This window comes from Myotis yumanensis, unplaced genomic scaffold (genome assembly GCF_028538775.1).
Source record: "Myotis yumanensis isolate MYYU_CA2020_CCGP unplaced genomic scaffold, mMyoYum1.0.hap1 SCAF_3, whole genome shotgun sequence".
Classification (NCBI taxonomy): Eukaryota; Metazoa; Chordata; class Mammalia; order Chiroptera; family Vespertilionidae; genus Myotis; species Myotis yumanensis.
Genome location: NW_027223754.1, coordinates 207,678,933 through 207,693,386, shown reverse-complemented (window position 1 = coordinate 207,693,386; position 14,454 = coordinate 207,678,933). Strand labels below are relative to the sequence as shown.

The 14,454-nt window shown below is 56.1% G+C and overlaps 1 protein-coding gene across 3 annotated transcripts in view; it reads right to left on the bottom strand.

Moving 5' to 3' along the window:
• TRIOBP (TRIO and F-actin binding protein) overlaps positions 1-14,454 on the bottom strand; it is a 55,935-nt gene that overhangs the window by 14,465 nt on the left and 27,016 nt on the right. For 2 of the 3 annotated variants that reach the window (XM_070411079.1, XM_070411080.1), the window contains exons 1-6: positions 11,170-11,346; positions 5,791-5,847; positions 3,169-3,237; positions 2,989-3,078; positions 2,495-2,604; positions 231-756 (exon numbers count right to left, since the gene is read on the bottom strand). In XM_070411079.1, the coding sequence (XP_070267180.1) occupies positions 231-756; positions 2,495-2,604; positions 2,989-3,078; positions 3,169-3,237; positions 5,791-5,847; positions 11,170-11,343 (1,026 nt within the window). In that variant the 5' untranslated portion in view covers positions 11,344-11,346. Of the gene's footprint in view, positions 1-230; positions 757-2,494; positions 2,605-2,988; positions 3,079-3,168; positions 3,238-5,790; positions 5,848-11,169; positions 11,347-14,454 lie in introns of those variants that run through there. The other variant, XM_070411078.1, reaches the window with a different exon arrangement.

The following is a 14,454-nucleotide window of genomic DNA, read 5'->3' as shown; positions in this document are numbered from 1 at the left end:
TTCCTTCCCTTCCTAAAACTCAATAAAAATGCTTCTTAAAAACAATAAAAACCCCAAGGTCTAGAAAAGAAGATTCCAGTTCACAAAGAAGTCTGAGGTGTCCGACAGTGGACCAGGAGTGGGCTCCCCATCACTGTAGGTAGGCATGATACATGCTGTAGCAGGACTATAGGGATAGGAGGGGTGTTGGTGGGGTAAGAGGGTTCCCAGAGGCCAGCCATGATGTCTACCTCCTTCTCCAGTGCCTCATGGCTGTCACTAGGGGGCCCCCGGCGCTCCCCGCGGCTTTGGTTGAGCAGGGCGGTGAGAGGCACCCGCTTGTTCTCCCGCAGGGGCAGTTTCTCCAGCTCCTGCCACTTCTTCTCGATCTCCTCGCTGAGCCGACTCTGCTGGTCCTCGGTCAGGGGGGCACCCAGGCCCCGGCGTGGCCCCTCGCCAGCAGGTGTCTCTGTGGCCCTGCTGTCCACGGCCTCAAACCATTTGCGTCGCTCCTCAGAGCGATGGGCCAGGTCCCGTTCCAACTCCTCCTGCTTGGCTGGGCGGTCAAGAGTGCGAGCTGGGGTGCGGGCCCGCTGTGGGGAGCCCTGAGACAGTGGGGAGAGCTCCACGTAGTCCAGGGATGGCCGCTGTCCATCTGCCTTCCGAGAGCTGCCCCGACTGATAACCTCAGAGCCCGCACGCTGCTCCCCCACCTTCAGGGAGCCCTTCTGGGTGCTGTAGCTGTGCAGTGTGTTCTCTTTATTGCAGTCCGAGAGCCTAGGGTGCCAGCAGAGCCACATCAGGTAGGATCTTGCCCACTCAGTCCCCAAACAAGCACTTCTGGAGCGTCCCCATGTGCCAGAGCCTGGGGATAAACCCCAGCAGAGAAGGCAGCCGAACCCAGAGTCAGAACTAGAGCTTCACCATTAACACACCTGGGAGCCATCCCAACTCTACCACTGACCAGCAGAGGGACCAGAATATCTGGCTTCCCTCTGAGCTCAGTCACTCATCTGTAATATGGGACAACAATGCTTCTCACAGGATGAATATGAGGACTAGGTGGGCAAATGTGTGTAAAGCAACCAGGAAGCCCATTAAGAATAGTGATCAGGCAGAAAAGAAGCCAAGGGGTTATTCACTTGAATTCACTAGAGAGGTGGCTCATCCGAACCGAGATGTGGGTGAAGTATGAAAAAATGCCCACTGGACTTCACAGACTTAGTTTAGAAAAGTAAAATTCTCAGTAAGGTATTATATTAACCATCTGTTGAAATGATAATATTTTAGATACACTGGGCTAAAGTACATCATTAAAATTAATTTCACCTCAAAAAAAAAAAAAAGAATAGTGATCAAAGAATTATTATTAAAAGTATGGTTTGATATAAGATCCTGGGTTTAAAAGACTCACAGTGGAATAGGGGAGATGCCCATGGTTACTGCCAAACAGGTGAACAGTGACCTCTGGGTGCATAGGCACAAGATTTAACAACTTTGGCAGTACTCTTCTTCTATAACAATAACATGGCATATGGTCACCCATCCTAAAACTACACTTCCCAGCATCCCTTGCTGCTATGTAGGGCCATGTACCTATATTCTGCCCAGTGGAAGTGAGAGGTGGCACCCTTTAAAGGACTGGGTGTGCCCTGGCCTGGCTCCTGTTTGGCACTCCAGGAGAATGTAAGCAGTTTCCTGAGTCAGAGGCAAAGCTATGAGTTGAGGGCCACAGAGCTGGTCTGGACTACACACCGCTGGATTACTCTGGAGAAAGAAATAAACCTCTCCTGCTTAAAGTCACTGTGTTTGGGGCTTCTTTGTTACAGCAGCCAAGCCTATATACTAAGTACTAATCCCGCTGCACTGTGCTCCAGTTCACAAAGGGCTTCTATGCATATTCTCGTGACAGTCTGACAAATGAAGTGTCTGAAACTCAGACAAGGTGACTGGACTGAGGTTGAACAGCCAGGCTATGGCCAGACAGGGGGAGTCACGCTTGACACCCCTCAATGTCATGTTTCCATTCCTGGTGCCCAGCAGCCACAAGTCCTAGCCCCCTATAGGTGTCTGGGGTTTATACTGTGTGGGAGCTCTACCACCAGGTAACTGAGCCCTCCCTCTACTCTACCCACGGTGGCCTCCATTGGGAGTGAGTTGCTCTCCCAGACTGCCTAGCCATCCCCTCTCCTTAACACAGGATGAGACACAGCCCACACAGCACAGACCATCAGCCACTGGTGGGGCCTTTGACGCACTGGCATCTCCTCCAAAGAGCTAAGGCCTCTCCCCACTTTTTCAGGATGTGGGGGACGTAGAGGGACAGCAGTCACACTCCAAATCCTCACTGTATTTCTGGAGGACTGCCAAGATGCTCACTGCCCTCTCCTCATTTTGTTGATAGAGAAACTGAGGCCAGAAGGTACAGCCAGAGGCTCCCAGGTGAGTGCCAGCACAGCACTCAGGGATACAGGGGAAGTGCCTCCCCAAAGCCCTGGTCCAACCCAGCACGTACTTGGTGACATCTGGGGCTGAGATGGGACGCACAGTCTTCCTCAGAGCCTCGATCCAGTTCCTCCGGATGCCCGAGGTCATGGCCGACAAGGTATAGACAGCATCCTTGGTCTGCAAGTCCACCCCACAGGTGGGTTGCCACGTGGCCAGCACCATTGCTCCCACCCCACTATGGACCCCAGGGAGGGTGGCCCTTCTCTCCCAAGAGAGAGTCTAAGGTCTTGAACCTGGTGTTGAGCAGAGGGTGCAATACCTCCCCTTCACTAGCCTAGTCTTGGAAGAGTCCCAGTGGCTCCAAGGTCTCCCCAATATTTGAATTACCCGGCCAATGATATCTGGGGTCTCCCCAGATATGCTGTGTTGGCAGGAGAGCTTCTGACTGGCTCTGAGGACAGGGTCTCTGGGTAAATGAGTGACAAGAGCCAGGCATGCTCCACACCAACATCTCCTCTGGGGGCTCTCCAGTCATGCCACCCCCCAGATGCACAGTCTCACGTGAATCTGGAAGCCGTAGTTGCGCTGTACTGCATACTCGGTGACGTCAGTGCAGGAACGCAGGTCAATCTCGCCATCCAGCTCATCTGCCTACAGCAGGAAGGCGATGGTCCATATACTCCAGTGACCCCCCCACACCCCCAAGCCCCTTCCAGGGGTCTCCAGCACCTGGTGTCTCACCTCCTCAGCGGTGGAGTCCCTGTAGTACTTGAGGCTGGAATCAGTCAGCACAAACCAATGCTTCTTCCACTGTGAAGGAGGAGGTGTAAGGGGGGGCCAGTGTGGAATGAAAGAATATGCGTGTGCCACTTTGCTGGCACCCTGGGTGCTGCCAGGTCAACCATTCTGCTCAAGTAGGGGCCTAGCACCCTCATCCAGCCCGCTGAGGGGTAGGGGCAGAGGACAGGGCAGTCAGAAAATCCACATTTGATGCCTGGCCCTTCCGTTCCTCTCTGAGCTGCAGGGGCAGCATCTATGAAATGTGTCGACCTCTCATCCGGAACCACCCCCCCCTTTCCTTCTGGGAGCGCTTCTCTGCTTTGTGAACACTTCCATACCCATCCCGATCCTCTCCAGCAAGATCGCTGAGGCACCTACAAGCAAATCCCCCCAGGGTAGACCAGGGAGGGGTTGCGACCTGTGTAAGGTCATCTGCCTAGCTAGCCAGGGACCAGAACTTCCCCAGTTATTTTGCATATGCCCCTCGGGATCTCCTCAGTCGCCAGGGACAGGACTCCCAGAGAGAAGGACTGGAAGGTGGCCCAGGGGGAGGCATCTGGTCGTATTCTGTTTCTTGATCTGGGTGCTGGTTACATGTGTGTTCACCTTGTGAGACGCATTATCTGAACATTTAGGATTTGGGCACCTTTCTGCAGCGCCTTTCTCTCTGCTCCAGCTGGGGTGAGGTTAGAACACATCAGAAAGGAAAGGGGTGGGGGCCCAGTACAGCCAGATATGAAAGGGGCCAAGCTTGGCCCTCCTCTGGCTTCTGGCCATTTGCTGGAATGCTAGTTCAGGTCCACCCACTGCCAGGGTCAGTGCAGTCCCCGCATCTCCTTGGATTCCCACACATCACCAAGCCCTATCCACCCTGTTTGCTATTTCAAGTACTTAGGGTTCTTTTTGTTCCTTAAGAAGATGGTACATTTTCAAGGATGTGCCAGAAAGACATTTTCTACTTCTTTCCACACTGCCTCTCCTTAGCATTCAAGAGACAACTATTTTATCCCTTCCTAGCTGTGTGTCTTTAGTTAAGTATCTTGACCTCTCTGAGCTTCAGTCTTCAGATTTGTAAAGTAGAGCTAATAAGAAATGCCTAAGCCTCTTGTAAGGTTAGAAGTTCCTAACCCTCCCTTGTATGTCTCTCAGGGCACCTGGCCCAGGGTGGGTACTACATTGTTGGGGATTGCTCTAAAAGGCTGGCCCTCTTAGAACTACCTGCTCTTACTGAGTGGCCTGAATTGCAGCTCAAGACCTCAACTGTCCCTCTGTAAAGTGGGGCAGCGGTTCTGTGCCAAATGATGTCCTTGGCCCGGTCTATGACTGTCTAAGATGGGAGCGAGATGGAGCTCTGTGGGCCTCCAGTGCCCCGAGTTCCAGGCCTGTGTCTGCCCAAGGTACTGCTAGGCCTGGAAGAGATCGAAGCCCATGTGGGCCCGTCTCCTGTCTGTGCACCAAGGGGCTGTGCTGGCTGAACTCCCAGGGCCCTTCCAGCTCGGACATTCCAAAACCTCGGAAAAGAGAATGAGTAACGGCCAGTGCTGGGTGGGGCCCATAATCTCTGCCCTCCAGAGACCCTGGGTGGGAGGCCAGGACGGGTCACTGGCAAGGTGCCAGGCCTTGTGTGAGGCTGGAGCGCAGCCACCAGAGGACCGGCGAGCAGGCAGCGGGTACGGAAGGCTGTGGGTTGGAGGGGATAAAGCATGTGGGTAGGAAACACAATGCAATTCCCTTGGCTCCCAGCCCTCCCGGCATGCGGGCTGCACACAGACCAAAGCCACGAGCGCATGCAGGGCAGGGGCGGGGAGACGTTCCCTCCCAAGGTGGGTGGGCAGAAAGCCAGCTCCAGCTCCAGCATGGCAGCCGAAAGGGCAGAACCCATAAGAGGCCACTGTCCCTTCTGGGTCTAAGGACAGACACATTAGAGAAAGGGAAGGATGATTACTGAGGCCCTAGCAGATACTGGGGGCTATGTGAGATCCTTTACCTGCTTGACATCTGTGCCTATCAACCCTGGAAGGAATCATCATCATCCACTATGCCCATCTCACAGATGTGGCCACCCAGGCCAGGGAAAGCTGTGATTTGACCAATGGGGCCCCAGGTTGGTGAGACTTCAGATGTGCTCTGAGCATCATCTGCAGGGTGGGGGAGGAGAGGCTGTTACACGACCGAGTTGTTACAAATCTGTGTGTCTCAGGCCCGATGATCTCTGAGCCCTTCAGCCCCAGACCCTCGGATACCCAGGAGGTCATCAAGAGGTGGGAGGACCAAGAGGTTCTTGGTGAGAGGAGGGGATGGAGTACAGAGCCTGAGGGGCTAGGAGGCGCCCCCCCCACCCCCCCGCTTCCATGGTGACTCTTACACACTACAGATTGCTCCAGGAAGCCTCCACCCTCCCACCCCCATAGTCCAAGGCTGGACAAGAAACACCCTGCCCTCAGAGTTCCCACTTCTGGCCCCCACCCTGGCCCCCGCCACCTGGAAGCCATGGTCTCTAGAAGGCTGGACAGGCGAGCGAAGCAGCTCAGCCTCCTGGGCCGCCCCCAGCCACCCCCCTCCTCTCCACTCCAGCCCTCCTACCTCTCCAGGTTCGTCCAAGATCGACATCCATCCCTTCTTGAAGTTGAGCAGATCGGGCTATGGGGAGAGGAGGAGGCAGATGAGTCAGGCCCATGGAGAATCCAATGGGGCTGGGGAGGAGGGGGTGCTGTACTCTCTTGGCCTTGAATCCTGTAACACTAAGGGCCTGAGAAGCCAGGAGAGAGGGCTGAGGGCCCAGGTAACACCCCAAATCGAGGCAGACTCCCCAGCCACTAATGCAGTCTTGGCCCCTTTCCCTGACATCCAGTAATCTCTGATTGCCAAGAGGGTGGACCAGGCAACTGGGACATCCACCAAAGATGTTCAAGCTTCCCTCCCACCAGCCTACTTCCTCACCCAAGAGTGGGAGGGGGGGCAAGAGAATGCTGCCTGCAGAGAACAAGCCGGACCAGCAGGGCGAGTGAGCTGTCCAGTTCCTCTCTCTGACAAGGCCCAGGCAGCCCACCAGGAAAATGCCTTATTGCTGCCACCCACCTCCAACCCACTGACTCTCCTGTGGCCCAACCCAACCAGCCCTGCCTGCCCTCATCTCCTGGAGACTCTGAAAGATGGAACCAAGCACAGGCTGGGGTCAGAGACCCTCTGGTTCCCTCTAGATCTCTGGATGGGCCGGTCCTGGCAAGGCCTACCTGCCGGGTGCTGCCCAGGGGGACGCGGCCCCGGGGTCTGGGGGCTCCCAGCTGCAGCATGCTCCACAGGGGTCTGTGAGCTATGAGTCCCCACCTAGGCCTAGACAACGAAGCTGCTCATTCTGGCATTTTCTCGGGTCAGGTCCATCTGGTGGGTGCCCAATACCAGACCCTCCTGCCTGTGGAGACCTCTCTTGTCTAAGTCTAAGTCGCGGTCCCTCTGCAGTCTCAGCTCCTGCCCACTGGCGGAGCAGGGCGGGCCAGGCTGGCGGGCAGGGAAGAGGCGTCCACCTGTTGCCATGGCTCTGAGCCCACCTATCAGCGCCTGCATCGAAGCCTCACCAGGCCAAGGTGTCTGGTTGCGTGAAGGGAGCGGGTGGCATGGCTCAGTGGGGTGGGCGGTGAGGATGGCAGCTGGAAACCTGGAAACCAGAGCCACCTGACCTGGCCACCTCCCCTGACCTGCCTTCCTCCTAGGGAGCCCCCTTCTCCTCTTCCTCAGCTGGAAGAAGTGGCCTGAGAGGAGGTTGGGGCAGCAGCCTGGACATTCAGAGACATCCACAGCCATGGCCATGGGACCAGGGCCGCATCTCAGCAGGCTGGCAGCCCCACCCCTGCGCTGCAGCCCCTCCCTGCATACCTGTCAGAGGGAAGGGACAGAGGCTCTGCTCAGACCTGAAAACTCTGGGTGGTGTTCACCCTATCTGCTCTCCATTTCTCCCACCCTCTTCCCCAAAGGTACAGGCGTCCCAAACCAAGACCGAATGAAGTGGTAGCCCCGCTCAAGACCACCGGGTCACTTGGGTTCACCTGCATTCAGTCTGGACCTCCCGTGGCCCCAGGGAAAACCTGCTGAATAATACCCACCCTCCTCTACCCCATCTAAATTTCTGTGCTTTGGCCAAGCCGGGTGTAGCTCAGCGGTTGAGCGTTGACCCAGGAACCAAGAGGTCACCGGTTCGATTCCTGGTCAGGGCATGTGCCCAGGTTGTGGGTTCGCTCCCCAGTGGGGGGCATGCAGGAGGCAGCCAATCGATGATTATCTCTCATCATTGATGTTTCTATTTCTCTTTCCCTCTCCCTTCCTCTCTGAAATCAATAAAAATATATTTTAAAAAAAGTAAATACATTTCTATGCTTTGGAGACAGGCCCCACCCCCACTCCCTGGCCCTGAGGAGTTAGGGATGGCACACAGCAGATCAGCCTCAACTTCCAGAAGATGAAGAAGGGCTCCCTAGCAGGAATGACAGGCTGGGACCCCAAGGGCTGCCTGGGAAGTGGGGTCACAGTGACCTTCCTAAGTCACATGCCCTCTCTGAGTCCAGCTGCCTAATGTAGCAAATGACGGGGGGAGTCCTGACCTCCCTCAAGTTTTATGAGGACTGAATGTGCCACCCAGGGAAAAGCCCAGTGACCCTCTGGAAGCCGGTACTAACACGGACTAACACGGCGCACACCCCCTCAGGCATGGAGGGAGGAGGCCACCAATGTGAGGTTTCAAACTGCTGGCAAGGGAGGTCCTACGGTCATTTGGGAACTCCCACCCCCCACGCAGGATCAATAGGTCTGATAACCTAAATCTCTCACACGGCACCTTCACACACGGCTCTTCAGCCCCAGCTACCTCCCCTCCACCTGCAGGAAGCTCACTTTCTCCTTCTCCCTAAGGAACAGCAGCAGGCTCTCGTAGCCCAGCCCATCCTCCTCCCTTTGGCCACAGGTCTGCACTGTTCCCGCCCTCCTGGGCCTCAGGACCTTCGACATGGCCTCCTCCCTCTAGGTCAGTGATGGCGAACCTATGACACGCGTGTCAGAGGTGACACGCGAACTCATCTTTTTGGTTGATTTTTCTTTGTTAAATGGCATTTAAATATATAAAATAAATATCAAAAATATAATTTGTTTTACTATGGTTGCAAATATCAAAAAATTTCTATATGTGACACGGCACCAGAGTTAAGTTAGGGTTTTTCAAAATGCAGACACGCCGAGCTCAAAAGGTTCGCCATCACTGGTCTAGATGCACTCTGGCAGAGGGACTCACTCAAAAAGGCCCAGTGTTACAAGTCTGCTCAAAGCCTCCAGGGATGGCTTCAGGTGGCTTCAGAACAAAGTCCAGTACACCTGAAGCTAATATAATAATGTATGTCAACTGTAATTGAAAAATAAAAATGATTTAAAAATGGAAAAAATAAACAAATAATAAAAACAAAACCCAGCTGCCTTAGGATGGCACAGAGGTCAGCCCCACCCTTCCAGCCCAGCCTTCCCCCCGAGTTGGGGCCCCGTGTTTATGTCTCCACACATCCTCATTGATCCCCAACGCACCAGGACTCAGGCCCTCCACATGCCTGTGTGCTCTGCTTGAACACCAAGCAAAACCCTCCTCATGCTTTAACCTCCTCCTCCGAGGCCCTGTCACACGCCACACACACACACACACACACACACACCCGCTCCCTGCGACTCTCCCACAGCCTCTGTTGCCCATGATTACCTTGAAGACATTTACTTGTCCCTCACAGACTCACAGGCAGGGACATGCGCATTCACGCCCCCAGGACCCAGGGAATGTTTGTGGAATCTTCCCTTTTCTTTTTTTTAACTATCAGGCACTGTTCAGGACCAGGAAGTCAGCTGTGAATGAAAGCTGTGGCCCCTGTCTTGGTGGAAGTCGGGAGACAGACAATAAACAAGTGAACAGGTATATAATTTGATGCCAGGCAGTGGCTGGGGAATGAGGCTCCAGGGCAAGGCTGCGCACGGCGAAGGCAGGAGGTGGAGCAAACCCTGACTCCAGGCCCGGCTTCCAGCCTCACCCTTTACCCATTCACTGCACCTTTGCCGCTTGATCCATACAGATCCCTGGGGTCAGGGAGATGGGACCAGCCTGGAGCAGGCTCAGGTCTGCAGGCAGCTGGGATGAAACCAGTCAACACTGTCCGTGGTGCTCCTCCTCCTCCTCCCTGCTTCAGAGCCTTTCGTGGTCCCTCGGGAACCTTGACCAAAAGCCTAAGCTACTTTTCCCGGCCTTTGGGCCCCTCTCCTTCCGGACCCCTCTCCTTCCAGACCCCTCTTCCACGTTTCCAGCCCCCAAAGGTGACCACCAGCCTTTGTCCACAGCATTCCCTCCCCCGTCCATCTCCTCCTGACACCGTCCTACAATCACAGGAAGGCTGTCCCTCCTCCCGTGGCCCCCATGCTGCTCCCAGCGCAGGGCAGGCTGTCCCTCCTCCCGTGCCCCCCATGCTGCTCCCAGCGCAGGGCAGGCTGTGCCTCCTCCCGCGGCCCCCATGCTGCTCCCAGCAGCCTGGCCCTGCTGAGCATGTGCTCCTCCAGGAGAGGCAACTGTGTACATTTCTTATCTCCGGAGAGAAAACCAGGATAGCCCTTGGATACCGATTCGGCCTCAGCAGGGCCCGTGTCACCTCTCTACACCTCCACGTCCTCACCCGCTCGACGGGCACTTGCCATCCACCTTAGAGGGTCAACTCTGGTAACGTGAAAGCAGCCAGTTCAGGGCCTGGCAGGCAACCAGTGGGCAAAGGGACTACCCTCCCCTGGCCTGGGGGGCCGGGCAGGACACTGACGCAGCTCCTCCCCCACATCCCTCTTTGCTCTCTGACAGGGCAGGGGAGGCTGCTGACGACAGGAAGGGCCAGCAGGGAGGTGGCAGGATGTGTGGAGGCTGAGGAAGTCCAGGCAGTGGCCAGGTCATCACACTTACAGGGAGCAGGGGCCCCTCTCCCCAGCCACCACCCGGCTCCCCAGCAGCCCAGCCCACTTCGCTGGCTGTGGAAAGGGGACAGGCACAAGCACATACACATCCTGCCTAACACCCTCTCCTCACCAGCTGTCAGAGCCTCCCTGAGACACTAGTCAGAAACCAAAAGCAGCTCTGCCCTGCCCTGCCCTGCCCTGCCCTGCCCTTCCCTTCCAGACCACCACCGGGCAGGCGGGCCTGGAAAGGGGCTGCTGCTTCCCTGACACTCAGGGTGACCTCGGGCAACTCGCCAAGGCCGCTCCCCCACGCCTCAGTTTGTCGGACTGTGAAATGGGGATAATGGTGAACTCAGCTGAGAAGCCTACTATGAAGGCACAGGCATTGACGGAACTAGGGTAGGGCTCTCCCCGAGAGAAAGACAAATCCCAGCCATCGCGTCCCCCACCCCACCCGCGGCACTGCCCCGCCCAAGCCCCGCTGCGAAGGGGCCAGCCCGGGAGGACGTGGTCTCGGCCGCTTCGACCCCAGGATGAGCTCCGGCAGGGTGGGACCCCTTCTCACGCACCCAGCCTCCGCCGGCCCCCACGGGTGGGCAGTCTTCCCCGGCCCGGGCCAACGAGACCGACCCGAGCCGGGGGGACCCTCCCTCCAGCCCCGGGCGAGACCCCAGCCCTGGCCCGGTGCCCGGGGAGCCTCTACGGATCCCGCAGTTTGGGGGAATCCGGTCAGGTCTCCACTAAGGGAGCGGGACGGCGGTGGTCAAGGACCACCCGAGTCGGTCGGGGGCCGGTCCCGCAAGTGAGGAGGCGGGTGCCCGTGCCGGGACGTTCCCAGATCCCCGGGTTCGCCCGGGCTCCCGGCCTGGAAAGGTGAGGCAGGTCGGCCGGCCTCCGGCGGAGACTCCTCCGGCCACCGGGAGTGAGGACCGGGCTGCCCGGGAGGAGCGGCCGGCTCGGGCAGTCGCTCACCCGCCTGGGCGCGGAGGGGCGCTGGGGGGCACTCACCGTCATGGCGGCGCCCGGGGGCGGCGGGGGCAGGAGGCAGGAAGGTGTACGGGGCGCGCAGGCCGGGCTCCGCGGCGCGGGAATCCCGCTGCCGCCGCCCCTCTCGGCCGCCCGGAGCCGCTCCTCCGGCCCTTCCCTTCGCCCGCGCGGCTCCGGCCCCTTCCATCCGCCCATAAAACTTTTTTTTTTTTTCAAACTTCCTGGGAGGACCCGGGCGCGCCAATGGGCGGCGGGGAAGCCGGGACAAACAGCGGCTGGGCCGCAGGCCAACCAATGGGAGCGTGGGACGGGCCAGGGGGCGGGGCCTGCGCGACGGGACGGGCGCTCGGGGGCGGGGCGGCCGGGACGGATGGGGGCGGGGAGAAGGGAGGGCGGGCCGCGCTCGGCCGCGGGCGCGCGGGGCGGAAGGAGCCGTCCGGCCAGCAGGTGACTTCGCGGGCTACCGCGCGGCAGTGCGGGGTGTGGCCCCACGTCGCCTCGGCTACCGCTCCCCGCCCCAGCCGCGAGCCGCCGGCCCCCCGGTTTGCTGGGCGCGTGGGCCAAGCCCCCAACACTAACAACTCAGCGTCCCACCCTCGGAGCCCCGCTTGTCACCAATGAAATCCACTTTCATCCTTACTACAGGCTTGACAGACGGTGTCCTTGTCCCCATTTTACTGAGAAAATAGAGCAAGGCCACACAGTAAGAAGAGGTGCACTCCTAGCGTGTGCCCCCTAAATGCCCTCTCCTGTAAATGGGTCTTTCTGGCTTAAGAACCTGGTTTGGGGTTCGTGGGTGTGGGTGTACACCCGTGGCTCACGTTCCCAGAGCACTTGGCCGTTTTTTAGGAGCCCTTTTGCCGGCAGGAGTTCATCTGAGCCCTGAAGTAGAGGAGGGACCTTTGGTGGAATTTGTTGCTAAATGCATGTAGTAGCTTGTGTGGCACTGTGATTCAAACACTGTGTTACCTAAGCAAGGTACCTAACCTCTCTGTGCCTCAACTTCACCCTCTGTTAAATGGGATAATGCTGTTTTCTCATGGGGATGCTATAAGGATTAACTGTTAAGTAAAGTACCCAGAACACCCCATTTATCCCTAGTTAGCTATCCTTTGGTAGAAGGGCAGGGGACTTGGAATAATTGCCATTTCAATTATTCTGCCATCTTAGTTCGGGGATCAAGAATTATTACTATCATAATTACCGTCCCCATTTCACAGATAAAGAAATGGAGGCTCGCCCTAACTGGTTTGGCTCAGTGGATAGAGCGTCCGCCTGCGGACCGAGAGGTCCCAGGTTCAATTCCGGTCAAGGGCATGTACCTGGGTTGCGGGCACATCCCCAGTAGGAGGTGTGCAGGAGGCAGCTGATCGATGTTTCTAACTCTCTATCCCTCTCCCTTCTTCTCTGTAAAAAATCAATAAAATATATATTAAAAAAAAGAAATGGAGGCTCAGGGAGCTGAAGTTCTTTCTCAGTATTTCCCACTGGGATTCTCTCCTCCACACTAGAAATGAGGCCATGGATAAGCCCATCTTCCTCTAGACCAGTGGTTCTCAACCTTCTGGCCCTTTAAATACAGTTCCTCATGTTGTGACCCAACCATAAAATTATTTTCGTTGCTACTTCATAACTATCATGTTGCTACTGTTATGAACCGTAATGTAAATATCTGATATGCAGGATGGTCTTAGGCAACCCCTGTGAAAGGGTCGTTCGACCACCAAAGGGGTTGCGACCCACAGGTTGAGAACCACTGCTCTAGACACTGGCCTTTCGGCATCCCTATGCTGAGTTCTCCTACCCTACCCCTGTACCTAACTCAGGCACTTTATCCTTGGGAGAGTAAGTGGACAAACAGAAGACCTCACCTACCACCAGTGCCTTGCCCTGTGGCCTGGGCACCTCACAGCCCCCTTACAGGTTTCTCCACTTCTAGTTCCCTCAACCCAGTGATCAGATCACTCCCCTGCTCAAGGTTCTTCAACACTTCCCCTGTGCTAATAGATCAACTCTACATTCTTGTTCCAAGCAGTCTGCATCCATCATAATCTGCCCCTGCCTGCTGTCCTCCGTCATCCTACATACACATTTTACATGCTAGGGTCCACAATGCTGGACTTCTGAGAATTCCCAGAATGAGCAGGTCCTCTGTACCTTGGTGGGACTGCACATGTTGTTCTCTGCCGTGTCTGAAACACTTCCTTTCCTATTCTCTGTACCCCACTCCCCCCTGAACACAGACACACACACACACACACACACACACACACACACACTCCCCCTCTCTCCTGCCTCTCCCTCCAAATGTTTGTTTGTCTGGAAAACTCCTCCTCACTCTTCAAAGTCTTGGTCCAGAGGAAACCCAAGTGCCCCCAGCACAGTTACAATCTCCTTGTCTGATGCTCCCTGCATCACCTTCCCACCCAGTGCTCCCTACATCTGTACATTCCCCCCACTAACGTGATAACCACAGTGTTCTAACCACATACATGTCAGTGTTCTCACCAAACCATGAGCTCCTGGTGGGCAGGGATGAAGTGTTTTTTTGTCTCTGTCTCAGAGCTTCAGCCCACAATAGGTCCTTAGCAAACATTGGTTAAATGAATAAATGCACAAATGAAGAAATGACTACCTTACCACAACCCGCCCTGGCAGGAGAGAGATGGCACAGGCTCAGGGACCCAGGACAGAGTAATTAAACAGGGCCACCCAACTTTGGGGTGATTCAGACTTAAATGGTGAACATTGGCCCAAAGCCACACAAGTTAGTGCAGAAACAGAGTTCAAGCCCAGGCTTCCTGGTTTTTAACTGTGGACTAATCTCACTATCTTGCTCAAGAGACGTGTGCAACTACTCTAAGTACCTGTCTGGGAGGCTCCACTGGCAATTCTATCTCTCAGCTCCTGATTCTCCTCATTCCCAGTAGCAAGAACCACTGCAAACCAAGCCTCAGCTGCCACACCTGTCTAATGGGGACTCTTAGCCTGCAGGAAGGCAGGGAGATCCAGATGCGGGGCGGGGGGGCGGGGGGGGATGAGGTCAACCAGAGTAGGGTTTAAATCTCCACTCTGCCCCAAATGGGATCTACAGCAGTGATATTTTTGTCCTCTCTTAGCCTCATTTTCTTGTCTGTAACATGGACAATATAAACCACACCTGGTATGCCTGGTGGTAAAGCATGCCATGCATTGAACACAGCTGAGCACATAGTAGGTGCACAATAAATGCTAGTTATCAGCAGCAGCAGCAGCATTATCCCAGAATCCTTTCCCCATTTCTCTCCACTCGGGACTTCACCTGCC